The sequence below is a fragment of the Urocampus carinirostris genome, chromosome 15 (genome assembly GCF_059441175.1).
Source record: "Urocampus carinirostris isolate Australia breed hairy pipefish chromosome 15, RoL_Ucar_1.0, whole genome shotgun sequence".
NCBI classification, from domain to species: domain Eukaryota; kingdom Metazoa; phylum Chordata; class Actinopteri; order Syngnathiformes; family Syngnathidae; genus Urocampus; species Urocampus carinirostris.
This window is the reverse complement of record NC_142363.1, coordinates 29,132,456-29,149,455: the sequence shown is the minus strand read 5'-3', so window position 1 is coordinate 29,149,455 and position 17,000 is coordinate 29,132,456. Positions and strand designations below refer to the sequence as shown.

The 17,000-nt window shown below is 39.4% G+C and overlaps 1 protein-coding gene across 4 annotated transcripts; it reads right to left on the bottom strand.

The window, feature by feature from the left end:
* Positions 1-1,120: 1,120 nt before the first annotated feature.
* LOC148352073 (protein max-like) lies at positions 1,121-13,493 on the bottom strand. Of its 4 annotated transcripts, none has more exons than XM_088354395.1 (4): positions 13,277-13,493; positions 9,234-9,353; positions 5,039-5,177; positions 1,121-3,206 (listed from the first exon to the last, which is right to left on the bottom strand). In XM_088354395.1, the coding sequence occupies exons 1-4, from the start codon at positions 13,310-13,312 to the stop codon at positions 3,022-3,024; spliced, it is 480 nt and encodes a 159-aa protein (XP_088210521.1). In that variant the 5' UTR covers positions 13,313-13,493; the 3' UTR covers positions 1,121-3,021. The 4 variants fall into 4 exon arrangements, with proteins under 4 accessions (XP_088210521.1, XP_088210522.1, XP_088210523.1 ...); XM_088354396.1 differs by having other exon boundaries at positions 5,039-5,162; XM_088354397.1 differs by having other exon boundaries at positions 5,039-5,162; positions 9,246-9,353.
* Between the last annotated feature and the right edge of the window lie 3,507 nt (positions 13,494-17,000).

Genomic DNA, 17,000 nt, shown 5'->3' with positions numbered 1-17,000 from the left:
CCCGCGGGCCACGTCCGGCCAGCCGTGTAATCATATCCGGCCCGCAAGACCATTTTACATTATTGTTATTAATGGCCCGTCAATATGAACAACGCCGTCTCATCCCTGGACATCATATTCTGACGTTTTAGTCACTGTACCTATTCCTTCATATATGACGTATACTATACTATATACCAGGGGTTGGGAACCTATGGCTCGCGAGCCAGATATGGCTCTTTTTATGAGTACCAATGGCTCAGAGACAAATTTAATTGCATGCAAATTTTCTCCATCTTGTTCAAAACTTGAGCCGTTGATCCTGATCAGATACACGCAAAGCCAAACCAAAGCTGAATTACAAAGCAGTACTTTTCAGAATGTATAGGGCACGTTTTTACAATTCAGTCAAGGTGTCACACACAAAAAAAAAACTCCTTTTGTCTGTACAAAGCTAAAGAATCCTTTATATAAAAGCTCACTATATAATCTGTGTTTAGTGTTCAGATACTTTTTGATGAATCCACGGAACACATTGTAAATACGCCAAAACACAGGAAGAGAACTTAAAGTGATTTGATTGGGTGAGTGGGAGGGATTGGTGGAGCTATGCAAAAAGTGCAAGCACTCCCTCCCATCTCTCGCCCTACTCCGTCTGCGCCAAAGGTAAGCACATCAGGCTCCCCGTTCTCAGAATGTTGTGACGTTTTTACAAAATAATTTGTGTAGCATTTTCATATTTCGACTTTTGACAGGAGATATATTATGGTGAGCAAAATCTTTTGGGATATTTAAGTTTTTTTTAATATATACATTGACATAGGAGCCAAGGAATTTGAATGTTATTTTAATGTCAAGTTGTTTAAGTTCTAAGTTGTATAATTTAACAAGATATTTGTATTGACAGCAAAATAATAAATACTGTATAAGTGATTTAAGGTTTAAATTCAATATTCTGGTCTGTTTTTATTCATATTTATGTTCCAAAAACATTCAGTTTAAGTGTGTTCAATAAATGTTTATCCTGGTTGGCCCGCCACCTTAAGTGTGTTTTGAATTTTGGCCCCTTGTGCAATTGAGTTTGACATCCCTGCACTAAACCGAAAGCCAGACGAACACGCGCAGTCAGAAATGCATCCGATAAGGATAAAAGTTTTATTCAAGGGACGTCTTAACTTGCAAGACACCCGTTGGCAGTATGTACAACATACCTGTAATTTCCATGGAATGGAACAAACAAATATTGATTACATACACACTCGTTTACCTTTGAAAACGGAAAGGGGGAGGAAAAACAAAAAGAAAACGTTCCCTGCTCAAGCAAAAATATTTTCTCGGGGAAAGTGACACCCATTTCAAATAAAGCTATATACTACGCACAGAACCGAGAGTTCATTCCAAAAGAGAAACTTGAACTGTATTGTGTAACATTCATTATCGATCAGGTGCTTTTTTTTTTTTCTGATAGTGATTTTTCGAGAATAGAAAGAAGAAAACATCCGGTGGGGGAAAAGCCACCGGAACAAAAAGTTTGTCCTCTTCGAGCCAAAAACAGAAATGACATCTATCGTGAAGGGAGGGGTCACTATAAATAAGGGCCGTTTGGTTCAATTCCACACAACACGTTTATAACACAAGTTTCAGGCATCTACACTGAATATGTGGGATTTGCATAACATCACATTCTTCTGAGAGGGACAAAAAGATCTAAATTGCTGTATTTTCCGCACTATAGGGCACACCAATTTGGCCCAAAATTTGTAAGTGCGCCTTAGAAACCGCAGTATATGACGGGTAAGAAAAATTGCGTTACCATGCAAGGTTTGACAGTATTACCATATGTAAGCTATAATTGTTCAATAATGGATCCAATCCTAAACATTGCGGACTTAAATTGCAAATTTTCCTATGGGACGGGAATCGAACCCACGTAATGATGGTGCCAACACTTCACCACTAGACCACCAATGGTTATGTATGACATGCGACAAAGCATTAGACCATATCTCATTGTTAAAACTATCTTTGCTCACCAGAAACACTCAATTGCATAGTGCATTCTAATATGTCAAACAGTCTTTCCACTCCAACGCATGTTAGAGAATGGAGAAAAAGTATTTCAAGAAATACTATACAAGCTTTTTTTACATAGACATACATATTAAACAGAGAGGTTATTGGAAAGACTGTTTAACCTATAAGAACGCACTATGCAACGCAGTCTCGGGGCACCGTGAGTAAAAAAATAGTATAAATAATGCGATAAGCTCTCCTGTTATCTGTTCCGTTGGTGGTCTAGTAGTAATGTGTATACTAATCACAGCCACTACTTTGGTTTGATTCCCTTTGCATTGTTTATCGATTTGATCAATAATTGCAAAGTCATTGCTCAAATGGTATTACCGTAAAACCTTGTGTGGTAAGGCACACCTATCGTGACTATGTTTTTCTCTAACCACCACTCCAATTTCTAACCCAATGTCGCAGGATTTTGGTCTGCCACACATATTAATGCGTCGCTTTATTGCATTATTATGTCCCCTTATACAAAGAAACTTACAGCAGGCGCCTTATAGTCTGGCGCGCCTTGTTTATGATCAATATATGACCAAACCCTTTCTCGGGGGTGCGCCTTATGATCCGGAAAATACAGTGTATCCGAATAACAGTTTTAACAATATTGCCAAAGCAACTCCTCCCAATAGTTGCTGGTCGCGACCTAACGTTTCACTTTTGTTGACTCCTTTTAAATGAAAGTCGGTGCGAGGTTTGCAACGCGTCAAGTCCTTGGAAACTGCAGAGCTGCCTCACTTTGTGGGGGGGAAGGTGAACGGGAGGAGTGACGGGACGCTCGGGAAGGTAGAAGCATTTTATACACAATATATAATAGCACCTCTCTCACACAGTCTCCACCTGGCCTCCCGACTGAAGTAAGAAGGAGGCGGGGCCGAGTGCGCACAACTAAGGGGAATCTCCGGAAAAAAACCACGACGTAGTGGGCGGGGTCAAAAAAAAAAAGAAAAAAAAAAAGTCAGTCCAGGTCTAGCTGGGCTCCACGCGCAGCCTCTTCCTGGTTGGAGGCTCCTCGGGCTCCGATTCGGAGCTGGAGTCGGAGCCGCCGTCGAAGGCCGAGACGGCGCTCCCTTTGCGGTTGGTGTACAGGCTGCTGTCAGACGAGTAGTTGCTCTGCAGCTGATTGTTGCCTTTGGCCTTCTCCAGAGCTCGCACTGAAACACGAAAAAGCACGCTCGGTGAATGGGGCGCGGCCAGGATCGCTATTCCGAGCGCTTCGGCCGAAACTATCGAGGGAAAACTGATCTGAAACTGACAAAGCAATTCCTAAATCAAAAAAGTTTTATCGGTTGCTGACAAAAGATAAAACAAAACCTAGAAAAGGCCCGACATAAATTTCCCAGTAAAACGTTCCTATCAAAAGTTATGATTTTTTTAAAAATAAATGCACACTAAGTGCTCCTCGAGCCGATAGAGGGCAGTAGCGAATATACTCTCAACTTCAGTAGGCACAACCTAATAATAATAATAATAATAATTTCCTTGTATTGTCATTCTGTGTAACAATGTACACAGAACGAAATGTCGATTGCATCTGACCCGATGCAGCCGCAGCCAAGAGAGGGCGCCGCCGACCACTTTTTAAGTCTTAGGAATGACTCGGCCGGGGCGCGAACCCGAACCTAGCAGTTTAATCTGATGTAATCTTATTGCCCATGCACAGCTTAAACTTATATTTTGCATTTCCTTTCATTCATTTCAAACCAGTGCGGCAATTCAAAAAATGTAACTTTTTTTCATTGTTCACACTTTAGTTTGTATAGCATGGTGGTTTGGTTCAGGTGTAAAATTGCATTCCCGCAACTGTTAAAATGACACAGTTAACACATTCAATGCCAAACCTGAAAATCATTTTAGGGTGTTTTTTCCAAGATTTTAAAGCTTTGCAAAATATATAAATGAGTATGTTTACATATTAAACTTTTATTAAACTTCACGGACACAAATCCTGTAATTTTAAATCTTCACATTCTATAGGAATGAATAAAAGTATTAACATTATTTTTAATACAAAAGAAACATATCTACTTATTTTAAAGTTTATCAAATACCATAGGAACGAATACCAGTATTTTAATTTTTTTTAAAAGACACATATCCTGTGAGTTTAGGTAGTTTCACAATCCATCTGAACGAATACGAGAATAGCTTAATTTTGTTCCAATGACAATAACTCTTCTTATAAAAGTTATTTTCGTTTATAAAAATATCACTACAGACGCTTCCCTACTTACGACCATTCGACTTACGAAAAACGGAAGTTCTTTTTTTTTCAGGATGTCGAAAAACATCCGGACATGGCTGTAAGCTAGATTTCGTATTGTGTGCCTTTTTCCAAGTACAGGATATTACTGAAGTGCTTCTTTCCGCCGCTACCGGCGTGTGGCGCTGTGCTAGGTCACCCAGCATCCATTCCGAAGAAGAAATCCGCTTCCTCTTCCTAGTTTGTTTGTAAACACATTGCACTGTATCTCTAGCGCACAAAAACTTTGACATTTTTATTGTTTAATATCTGGTGCATCCATTCAATAGGGTTTGTGTAAACTGTAAAGAAGAGGCGAGCAGTTTCTTTTGAAATGAAAGTGGAATAAGAAAGCTGGATGCGGTTGAAAAAAACGGTCTGAACTTTTTTTTTGGGCCACTTTTTACCACGTAGGAGGACCTCTTGAAGCTTATCTTCCAAAAGTAAGTTAAACTTCACTTTATTTATTTTTATAGATTATATGAAATGTTTATTTGTTTAGTACAAAACAATACAGGTTACTTATATAAACCTTAAACATACAAAATATAGCACTGAAGCAACTTTCGAACAAATTCAATTTACGAACGATCGTCCGTAACGTAGTCGTTCGTACTCGGTTTGCACGACTTCAAATACAACGCTAGTCTCCGTTTTCCATCTTCCTTGAAATACGAATTCAACTCTGATTTCTATCGGTTCTACTGCATTTTAATTCTGCCGGAGTCGTCATAGGGTACGTACCCTGCTGTTCCAGCACGGCGTTCTGCTTCTTCAAGTCATCAATGTCTTGCTGGTGGGTGTGATTTTTTCGTCTCATGTATTGAATGTACTCGGTGGCTTTGTCGAGAATCTGTGCTCGGGAAGCCTGTTTAACAGAGCTCTGTCAGCAGACAATTTCAGAGAGACATTGAGGCAAAGATGCAGTGGAAACAGTTTCAATACAATCACTCACAATTTCTCATGTCAAATTAGGTACTGTTGAAAAAAAGAGCAAACAACATTTTCATTGTCAACAGCAGTAGCGGGAACCATATTAACCCCCTTTGCACAACAACAATGACTATTTTCAATATTAAGAGTGGTTAGATGGTATTCTTGCATTTAGGAGTGTGTTAAAACTCTTATCTTTGTACTAAATTAACAATCAAATATGAAATTAGCACATTCATGGCAGTATTGTTGAGAAAGTAGACATTGTGTAACAATTGACTATTCTATTCGAGACCGTTGTATATTACACCAGAGCTGAAGTGTGTGCATTGAAAGGAAACACTACGGAAGCCCGAACGATACCACTTGGCAAAATTTAGAAACACACTTCCATATTTTCTTGCATGAAAATGATAAATTTCAGCCAGCAACAGGACATGAAAGATGGTGTTAATCCCTGCGAGTGACAACAAAGTATAGTGTGGGCTGGATACACCGGAGAGGCTGAAAAGATCAAATAGCTAGAGTGGGTCAGAGCTAGTGTACGTGGCTAACTATAGCGGCTAGCGGGAACTGATACTAAAAAGGAGAGTAAATATTGTATTTGTCAAGTGTCAGCACCCAGAATCAAAGAACTCAGCGACGTTCACTTGCATGACCAGATGTTAAAGGGCGAGTCGCACTGAAAGATGAAGCAGCTAAAAACAAAAATAGCAGCTGGCGGCGAACAATAGCCTGGAGCCAAGTGGCTAAAATGAGTGGCTAGAAAACCAAACAGTGGAAAAAGTAGAAGATCCAGGAATCATAGAACTCAGCGACATTTGCTTGCATGTCTAGATGTGGAAAGAGTAACACTGAAAGATGAAGCAGGAGTAGCTAAGAACCACAAAAAGTGCTAGTGGCAAGCCATAGCCTAATTGGCTAGATAAGAAAACAGTGGAAGAAGTAGGAGAAGCCTGAATCACTAATAATGCTTGCAAGACCAGCTGCCGAAGGCGTGTGACACTGAAGGATGAAGCAAGCTTTATTTAACATGGAGCAGGTAACAATAACTGCTAGCCATAGCCTGCACACAGCTGGCCAACAAGACTGGCTAAAGAAGGAAAAAGTGCAAGAAAAAGTGGAAGATTTCCGAATCATGGGATTTTGCGACCGTTAAATGCAGGGTTCAGCTGCGTTCGGTATCTGGTTTTTAAGTGCGAAAAGCACCGAGCAATTTTTTGCAAAATGGTCATTCGGGCTTCTGTAATAGTCAAATATCAGCTTTTTCATTTCTCAACATACAAGTCTTTAAAAATATGTTTAAGATAGTAAATGCTTTTTTTGTATCAATAGTGTTTTATTCAAAAATAACCCCTTAACGTTCAAATAAAATTCGCCTAAAATCCTAATCCAAGATGCACTCAAAGTAAATGAATGCTGTTCTTGAACCATTTGTAGAATATGGATGGTTTTGGTGTCTTTTAAATGGTAGCAACCGAAATAATCATGCAAATGCTACAAGCGATAAGTAATCCAAGTGAGAACATGCAAGAATAGGTTTTTATTCTCGCTTGATTTTTTGGGGGGGCAATTAAATGTCTGCAGGTGAGTGTAGCGTGTGCATCTAAGCTGGAAAACAGCTGAGACAATGGCTTAAAGCTGGTACCTTGTCATATTTCATCAAAATCTTTGTTTATTGAACATTAAACATTTTTCTAAGGATAGGTTTAGGCCTTTTCAGAAGTGGCCATTTGGAGAGGACCAATTTACAACACAAACTTTCGCAACTGTGTATTTTACTTTGGTCAATTTTAGACATTGTAAAAGAGTTGCAAGTGTTTGACTTCTCTTTCTGTGTTTCTATCACTGTTGTGTACACTTGCGTGTAAAAATGGTGCAAAAACCTAGTGTCATTACGCACTTATTTCACGATCTAATTTGAATAGAATATGTATGTCTTCATATCGATTCTTTCAGAATTTTTGTGGCTAATAATGTGTCAATTATCATTTGAAACAGTCACTTTTGGCTAAAGTAATACGGAGGTAAATGAGGCGTCCTTTTTAGTCATACAGGCCCGTATAGGCTAAGGTGAGATGTGGACCGTGATAAAAGAGCATGCAATTTGCCAGAAATGATGTCAATTGAAAGTTCAGAGGCAAACGACCTATAGAAAATCATTTTACAAGTCTGTTTATTTGTAAACAATTATGGGGATAAAAAGAACAGCGAGCAACAAGGAACGTCCCTGCAGAGAATGCTTTTCGGCAGATTTATTTTCATCTATCGCCATTATTATTATTATCGTGTGCTTCGTGGTACGTAAATATTCTACACAATTGGATTCAATAGACTCTTCCAGATGTAAGAAGGCCATGGTTGCGTACTAGCATTAAATGCTATGCCAGATTCATAGTTTTCGGGTATCTTGTTTCAGACTGATCGTGATGAGTACCGTATTTTTCGCACTATAGGGCGCACCGGGTTATAGGGCGCACCCCCAAAAAATAGTTTTTGGTCCTATATCTTACATACATAAGGCGCACCGGATTATAAGGCGCTACAATGGGAACGTCGACAAAACAGTCAGATGATTCAGTCAAACTGATTACCCCCTTAACATTCCCAAAGCTTGCAAAGAAGCAAATACGTGTCGTAGACACGCGCGGATGCTATGTCCGTACGATGTCACTCAAATGCATCGTTTCAAATATCATTCGGAAGGTTAAAGTCTTGGGATTCAAGAAATGCCAACCATTCCTTAGTTTCTATTTTCTTTTTCGCTCGCAACTTTACTGTTCATATGACAATAAACACTTGGAATTGAGTTTAATTCACTCAACTCATCACAGAAACATCAAGATCGTTCTAAAACAAGATACCGGGAAAATATAAAGCCGCATAGCTCACCTAAGTTCTCACGTTCAATAATGATACGCAACCATGGTCTTCTTACAACCGTGAGTGAAGTAAATCCAGGAGAGTAAAATATTTACAAATACAGACTAATGAAACATGTTTCTTTATGGCGTACTTATGCAAACTTGCTAATCACAGTCATCTTTTTCGGCCAATTGCAGGGTTTGTTTTGGCCCTCTAGCCAATCCGAGGCTCCGAATAACTTCAGCCAATAGCGATCGATTTAACTGATGATTGACACATCTTTTTCGGCCAATTGCAGGGTTTGTTTTGGCCCTCTAGCCTATCCGAGGCTCCGAAAACCTTCAGCCAATAGCGATCGATTTAACTGATGATTGACACATCTTTTTCGGCCAATTGCAGGGTTTGTTTTGGCCCTCTAGCCAATCCGAAGCTCCGAATAACTTCAGCCAATAGCGATCGATTTAACTGATGATTGACACATCTTTTTCGGCCAATTGCAGGGTTTGTTTTGGCCCTCTAGCCTATCCGAGGCTCCGAATAACTTCAGCCAATAGCGATCGATTCAAATGATGATTGACACACTGGTTAGCCAATGAAACGCCGGTATATAAATCCCAGCATACACCGCGGACTACTCCACGTTCGGGGGAAAATCGAGTCGGCGGCTGTTGCGTAAGTTGCGAGACCTTGCGACTTAATATTGAGCCATATATAAGACGCACTGTATTATAAGGCGCATGGTCAGCTTTTGAAAAAAAATTAAGACTTTTAGGTGCGCCTTATAGTGCAGAAAGTACGGTACATTTTGAAATGAATCCTAAGATTTGAATCGTTCCAATGATTTGTGGCATCACGTATTTCAGTGACTAGTGACATTGCTTCTCAAGAGAAACAGAACGTTAAGGGGTTATTCAAGTCATTTTACATCAGTGGGGCTTGATATATGCAACACACTGGAACTTCAAAAAGTAGTTTGTGTAACTTCTCATCCCTGCCGAAATTCAGGGTTTAAGCATCCAATTTCCATCTCATAACTAACTCTATTGACTTTGGTGTGGGATCTGCGCGACAAGCTTTTCCTGTTATTAAAATGTATTCAAAAATGACGACACGAAAAAAAGCAAAGAAGGTTGGGACGTACATTTGCCCTCACCTTTTCCCCCTGCAGTGCAGGCACGGAATCTCGTAAACCGTGAAAGCTGTCCTTGATGTGGTCCCTGCGCTTGCGCTCCAGCGCGTTGTGATGTGCTCGTTTGTCCGCCTGCAACAGACGCACTCAATGACATTTTGCTCCGACGACATCACGTGGCAAACGCCGGCAGTGCGGGTCGGGGGAAAATGCTGACTTTGCGCGTGACAACGTGTCACTTTTTACTTACGACGATGTTGAAAAACAAGCCCAGAATAAAACTGTTTTACTCAAGAGTCTAAGACAGACATAAGCTTTTGCGCCTAGACAAAGTATTGGGCTACCACCACTTCCACACACTTTTGTATAGCTAAAAGAAAATAAACCATTTTCAATGAATCAATACATTCATGATGTGGAATCAATTTTTTTCAAAATTTTATATTAGAAAATTATAAAAATGAAAAGTAGGTGTTGTCCTCCGTTTTCTCAGCTCAACCAACCGACTACAGAAGTTCCCAGATGACTTCTGAATGATCCAAAGTCAAAGTCTCTGTCTAGATGCACCAGCTCTTTGATGGGCTCAGAGGTTTGTGAAAGGAAATATTAGCATTACGAAGACCAAAGAACACACCAGGCAAGTCCAGAATAAAGTTGTGGAAAAGCATATCTCCCTCACTGTGTGAGCAATAATATCCATATGGAAAAAGACTACAACTACTGCAAACCTACCAAGACCCAGCCATCACTCTAAACATTCAGCCCAAACAAGGAACAAAAACTAATCAGAGAAGGTAACCAAGAGGCCCCTAATCACATGTGATGACCTGCAGGCATACACAGCTGAAGTGGGACAATCTGTGCATAGGACAACTATTTGTCATACTCTGCATGAATCTGCCCTTAATGGAAGTGTGGCAAAAAGAAAGCCTTTTCTGAAAGAATGCCATAAAAGGAGGTTTTCAAGAAGCCACATGGGAGACACGAACATTTGGAACAAGATGCTCTGGTCAGATGAGGCCAAAATTGAACTTTTAAGGCTGAATGCAAAGTATTACATTTGGCGTGAGAGTAATACTGCACATCACTCTGAAAACACCATCCCTACTGTCAAACATGGTGGTGACAGCGTCATGCTCTGGGGTTGCTTTTCTTCATCAGAGACCAGGAAGATCATTAGAATTGATGGGAAGATTGATGGAGCCTAATACCGGGCAATTCTGTTTGAGTCTTCCAACAGGGAGAGTCAACAACCCGTAACCTAAATCCACAATAGGATGATTTAAAACTAAAAATCTAAAGGCGTTAGAATGACCAAGCCAATGTTCAGACCTCAATTCTATTGAGCAGATGAAGTGCCCGTTGACCTGTTCTGAAAACAGCTCACCAGTGTTGGGTCATAGTGATTTTCTAGTAAATGCTTTTTTTTTTAGGTGGTTGACCGAATCTGTTAAACCATTCTTCTAATAATTAACCAGGTAATAACATAGTAACAACATTGTAATAATATGAGTCATTTCACAAATGCATATTAAAGAGGGTGCCCTTTGCACTAATTTGTTACAAAAAGTAGCTCTCTGCTTAAGAGCATCTAGGGAGATAGCTGAAAAATGCTGTGCACAAATGTCCATCATCAAACTTTGAGGAACTGAAGTTATTTTGTAAGGAAAAATATGCAAATATTTCTGTTTCAAGACGTGCAAACCCGAAAAGATTTGTGGCTGTGATCGCAATCAAAGGAGTTGAACAAATTATCAACTCAAAGATGGCCAACTATTTAGCCAAGCCTACTTTTTTTTTGTTAGCTCAATATCAAATGTTGAATACATGTGGCTTGTTTTTACGATTGTTTTTTGCTACGCTCACATTACAGTGAGCTGAGGCGTTTTAAGGTCCTGAGTTTTGGACACGAGACCGAGGTTCGCAAAAACAAAAACAGAAATTGCCTCATCAAAAACACGAACTGTACTAAATTCTAGCAATGTCAATTTTAATCCTGGCCTGTCTGTCTAGGGCAGCAATGACGAGTTGACATCATCGATAAAAAATGATAATAAAAATGAGTGTTGCTCAATTTTGGAAAAATATTACAATTTTTAGATTAGTTTTGCAATATTGATGCAATTTTGAATTTTAAAAGCGCCCTCTTCTGGGGAGCTTTGTTATAGTCGCGGTGCATAAGTGGCATAGCGCGCTTTATTGGCTAGTGCCGTGAAGACTTGCCTCGGATTGGCCGGCGCCGTTAAAACCTAAACTGTGACAGTTCTGGTTGGCCAAACACTCCATCACTCAATTAATAATTTAAAATTATAAAATAATTCAATTTCAGCCTAGATATGGCTGATATAAGACTACTTGCAATGTATCATGGCGGTAGATAGGTGACGCGCGAATGAAATGGAGTCTGAGTCGCCTCGGTAAGATTCAAGTAACGTTTAACCTGATACAGTTGTACATTTTATACGCGTATGTTTCGCTACAAGAGCTTGAGCGTTATCCCAGACAGTATTTGACAAATTATTTGAAAACAAATTTGTGCAGTCCGAAAAACAAACGTTGGTTGATCAAGTTGTTTAATTTCAAAGAGTTCAGAATCGCGAAGTTCTTTTGTAACTTCATTTGCAGTTGACCACAGAATGTACTACACAAAATGCAAATGTTTTTAACTGTTCCAATGTTGCTAACGAGCCTGTTCTTGGTTTAATTTTAGGTTATTTGCTTGTCCCTAAAAACATGGACATTTTATTTATGGATTCATGTCTTTACTGACAAAGCGTGCCTAAATGGTCTTACATTTTTATTCAATAATTGTACGAAATCCCAGTATGTTCGATAAGATACGTATTTTTCATTGTATGCATTTTTCTTGTGTTTACAGTTATTGATTTATTTCTATTGAAGAAAAAAAATAACTTTCCGGTTATTCAACGAATCGTTTCAATAGTCCTGACCCCACCTGCTCACTTTTAACAACACATCTGGTATTGTGTCCACAAATTTTGCACGCTATAAAAAATGCATTCATACACAAAAAAATGCTCTTAAACTTGAGTGCACAACATCAAGTGGATGAAGGCTTGACAGGCCTGCTAGCAGTGTGTGGCTTTATGAGCAGCAGCTTAAACAAGTGAGGGGGAGGGGGAATCTATGAAATCCACTGAGATATAGATCGAGAGAGGATGTTGGATCATGTACATGCACACGTCGACTAAATCACCGTGTAAACATAACAAGATATAGATATAAATCTTTTTTTTTTTTGCATGAATATGGAAGAAAATACTGTGCTGAAGATGCAGATGGAAAACAAGGGGGCGTGGAAAAAAACACACACTCAAACGCCTTTAAAAGATCGTGGTCACGTTTTCTAGAGTCAAACTGGCGTCTCAGAAAAACAATCCACAATTATTTCGATTTAGAAGAAAAGATTCAGGGAAAAAAACGACAATAATTCGACGCAAGACGCCATGTCTGTTTTTTAAACCCCTGCAGCATTAGGTTAGCAAATTGGGTCAATGGATTCCAGTGAAAAACCTTATTGTTGTCCGGATTTTGTGTTAAACGACCCGAAGGTGTATTCATATGTATACACATGCACATTGTTGGTGAAATCGGTAAGAAATCGGATGACGTAATAAAGATCCAAGGAAAGTGAACGCTCTCCGATGGCCTGACCTTGCTCTTGGAGATTAGTCGTGCATTGTATGTTGAATCAAATGCAGTTTTAAGATTTGATTTTGATATTTAAATCATAAGACCCGTTGAATAAATATGTATAACACGAAGGGAAAGAGAGGGGGGGGATTTTTCAACAATTCCACGCCAAATCGACGCCACCACTGCACCTGGTGCATTGTTTGCCAATTGAATAATACTTTATCACCTTTGTTAGATTTTTTTCGTTTAAATTAGCGTTCGAAAATCGGCGATGGAAGCTACAAGCTAACCTGGCTAACTGGAATAGCCGCGAGCGGAACGAGGCGACAAAAGTTGCTGTCTAGCTAGTAGCATTTTCGGATAGATAGAAGAGAGGGGGGGAAACTGAGGCACCGTACATCGCTGTCCACTTCGATGTCATCGTTTTCGCTCATTCTTCGGTAAAGGGGGTTTGCGAAAAGGAAAAACAAGCAGCTGTCAAAACCAAAATAAAAGCAGCGGTGGAGCGGAGGCAAAAAATAAAAAAAAAATCTTGCGTGAAGCTCTGCTTACAGCAGAGACATGACGACGAACGCTTGTCCACACGTGATTCGCCTACACATGGATCAGAAAAGTGGCAGAGCGCATGCGCGGGGGAAAGGAGAGGATTTCGGGTAATGAAGTATGATACACGTGAGTCTTTCACGTGAAGCCGTGTTTCTAAACTACCTTACCCACAACACAGTATTTTGGGACATGCCCACTAACGTATCAACGTTATCTTCCCGTACCAGCCTGCTTCCTGCAAATACGAGAACTCGGGAAATTTATCATGGAATGCATTTTAAAACGAGTTCCTTTTCATATTTGGTGACATAAATAGAAAATGTTGACCACTTTTGAATGAGTTATGCCCTTTGCTCGCTGAGAAAGTCACATTGTTGGAGGGGCGATTTTAAGTTCAGAGCTATTGAATGTCTGGCTGGTTCATCCATCTTTCTACTATCTGCACCGTTTATCCCCAGTAGGGTCGCGGGGTGCTGGAGCAATCTTCGGGCAGTGGGGAGGGGACACCCTGAACTGGTCACCAGCAAGTTGCAGGGCACACAGGGTCAGACAACTCGCTTGCGCATTTACACCTAGGGACAATTTGGACTGGACAATTAACCTGACATGCATGTTTTTGGAATGTGGGAGGAAACCGGAGTGCCCAGAGGAAACCCACGCAAGCACGGGGAGAACATGCAAACTCCTTACATGATGGTTTGCTTTCATGACCTCAGAACTGTGCTGCACACGCGCTAACCACTGCGCTGCCATGCTGCCCTCTGGCTGGTTAAAAACATTAAAATAGAGGTAACATTTCAAATTAAATTATGATAACATTTTAATAAAAATATTTCGCTAAATGGGGAATGAGGTGTGCTAGGAATCAAATGGACGGAACTATTTCAAGAGAGTAAAGTATTTCCGACACTGCGTTGTTCACATTTTTGTTTTGTCTTCCTTTATTTTAAATATATATTTCAGCTAGCGTTTATCATTATTTGTAAAACATTTAATGTACTTATATAATAAATATCTTGAAAAAATACTTGGAAAATATAAAGAAATTCTAAAAAAAAATATTAAAAACTGAGAAAATGTTTTGAAAACCACTTAAAGGGACAGTGTGTAATATTAGGTGCTTCCTAGTGGTACAAAAACACTTTCATTCAGTAAAAAACAAAACATTGATTTGAATTCTAGGCCAAAATACATAAAATTACATACCAATGTAATAAAAAAAAATCATGGTTCGGGGAATTTGTATTTATTAAAAAATATATTTACAGTATATGTAGATTTTTGCATTTTTATTTAATCATGAATGCATATCCTTGCTGTTATTTAAAAAAACATGTGCCCTTTTTTTAAAATAAAAAAAAAAAATCAGTTTTTAAAAAGCTATATTTTGGGGGGGGGGCTTTAGCACCCACCAAAACAGGCTGGTTACGCCCCTGCATTGTCATGACTTGGTTCTTAAACACTGATCTAAACCTTGATCATTGTAATACAGTATTACATCAGCTAACACCGTTAATGGGGGGCACAGGCCTCTCCGTAAAAGCCCCCAAACTTACCTCGAGATGACGTCTTTATCGAATGAGAGTACACGGTCGTAACAAAATAACAACTACAGATCTAGAAATCAAAACGCAAAACACGGAATTGCAGTAGAATGAATGGTGTTTATTGTCCTTATACAAAGTATAACAAAATTGGAAGGCTTTCCTTTAAGTGTAAGAAAGCGATTTTGAGAGCTGCTGACTAGCTGCCCAATAGCATTGGGTATCCTTGGATTGAGCCAGGTCTTTGCCACTGTTAAAAACACAACTGTCCTGAATCTAGCAGTTTCCCACAAGTTGTAGCTCCAGGTCAACCGTTACATGATACAGGCTTGGTGGGGGTCGCTTAAGAGAATTTTTAGCCTTGCCGTAGCAAAAGGCTGGACCTGCAGTCTCGCTATTGCTGAGAGTACACGGTTGCAACGAAATAACAATAGATCTGCAAATATAAACACAAACCAAAGGATTACAGTTGAATGAACGGTCTTTATTGTCATTATACACAAGTACAACAAAATCGGAGGGATTCTCCTTTCAGTGTAAGAGCGATTTTGAAAGGTATCCTCGAATTGAGCCAGGTTTTGGACTTCTTGAACAATTTCAGTTATTACCTATGCATCTTGCTGATGTTGAAAGCAACATGTATTCCAGCCTGGTCAACCTGGAAAGGGGGATACCCTCATGAGCAATGTTCCCTGTAATTTTCCACGGGTCTGAGCGTTCACACAAAGTCGGTGAGCAACGCTTGAAACAACAGTGAGCAACCGTAATCCCAAGTGTGGCAAGATAATTCATGATCAAACATGTCCAAAACTTGACATCAAGTTACATTTGGCTGAGTTTTTGGCAATGCAAAATGATTTTTCTCTTTTGAATGAATTGACTCATGTACGATTGCAAAGGTTGCAGGGCCTACAAACGTCATTTGTTCTTACAATTCTTTCACAAGATTTCCATTTATTTTATTCCTGGTATGTTTTGTCGCATAATACTAATATTTTTGGGGGCTTATTGAGTCGGTTGCACGATACACAACTGTATTTAATTAAATTTTTTAGTGGAAGTACAATGTTGGCAACAAGATTCACTTGATATAATTGGAAATGATTTGAATGCAACACAAACCTTTTCTTCTTTTTTACGTGTTTTTTTTCTACTTTTTAAAAAAATTCCTTTTAAAAAAATCTCTTTGTGTTTATTTTTTCCGAGCTGTTACTTTTTTCTTTTGTTCTCTTTTTACTTTTTTCCTTACATTTTTTTCTTTTCTTTTTTTCTGTCTTTTTTTCTAAATTTTTCCTTCTTTTTTTTCTCTTCCTTTTGTTTCTTTTTTCTCAGCTTTTCACTACTTTTTCATTTTGGTATTTTTTTCTTTCTTGTTCTCTTCCCCCCTTCCTTTAAATCATGTTGTACATAATTTTACATCATATTTGGTCATGTTGGGATTAAAGAAGCAAAAACAACCCGAAGAGCCGTTTAGGACCCGAAAGAGCCGGTTCCTTTTAGTGAGCCGAGCCGAAGAAGCCGGTTCTCAACAAACTCTACTAACTTTACTCAACTTCGTTCTACTTCGACTCGACTTCAAAATACCGCATTTAGGACACAACGTCAGGGGAACCCGTGTATTTTTACCTTCATGCACTGTAACTTTGAATTAAGTCGCTTTTCTTAATTAGTAATTTTGAGCCCTCATTTTTGTACGCTGGCTAGATTTTCTCGTTCGCTGAGAATGTGCGAGCAGTGCGCAATTGCGCATGCGCGCAGCTTAGAGGGAACACTGCTCATGAACACCCCCTTTTTAAGATTTCATATTTTCCTCGTACTAAGGTTTGAGTTTTTCCTTGGCGGCATGCAAGTTTTAGATAAGGGGATGCTGTCATTTTGGCCTGTGCAGTCCTTTAAGACCGTCACCCAGGGAGTTTTTAGGATTAAGGGTTCTACAAATAAATGTGACAGAATGAATTCGAGAAACAGGCCCTTTGGATGTCGTCACCCCGAAGTAATACAAGACCAGTGGGGCAAATAGTGGCTGGTTTGA

What these genes read in the sequence shown, in the direction of transcription:
- LOC148352073 (XM_088354395.1), bottom strand. Translation starts at nt 13,312, where the DNA reads ATGAGCGAAAACGATGACATCGAAGTGGACAGCGAT. An exon ending in GGGAAAAGGTGAGGGCAAAT is followed by an intron (nt 5,178 to 9,233) that starts GTACGTCCCAAC and finishes GTCTGCTGACAG; the next exon opens with AGCTCTGTTAAACAGGCTTC. An exon ending in CGCCGTGCTGGAACAGCAGG is followed by an intron (nt 3,207 to 5,038) that starts GTACGTACCCTA and finishes TTCGTGTTTCAG; the next exon opens with TGCGAGCTCTGGAGAAGGCC.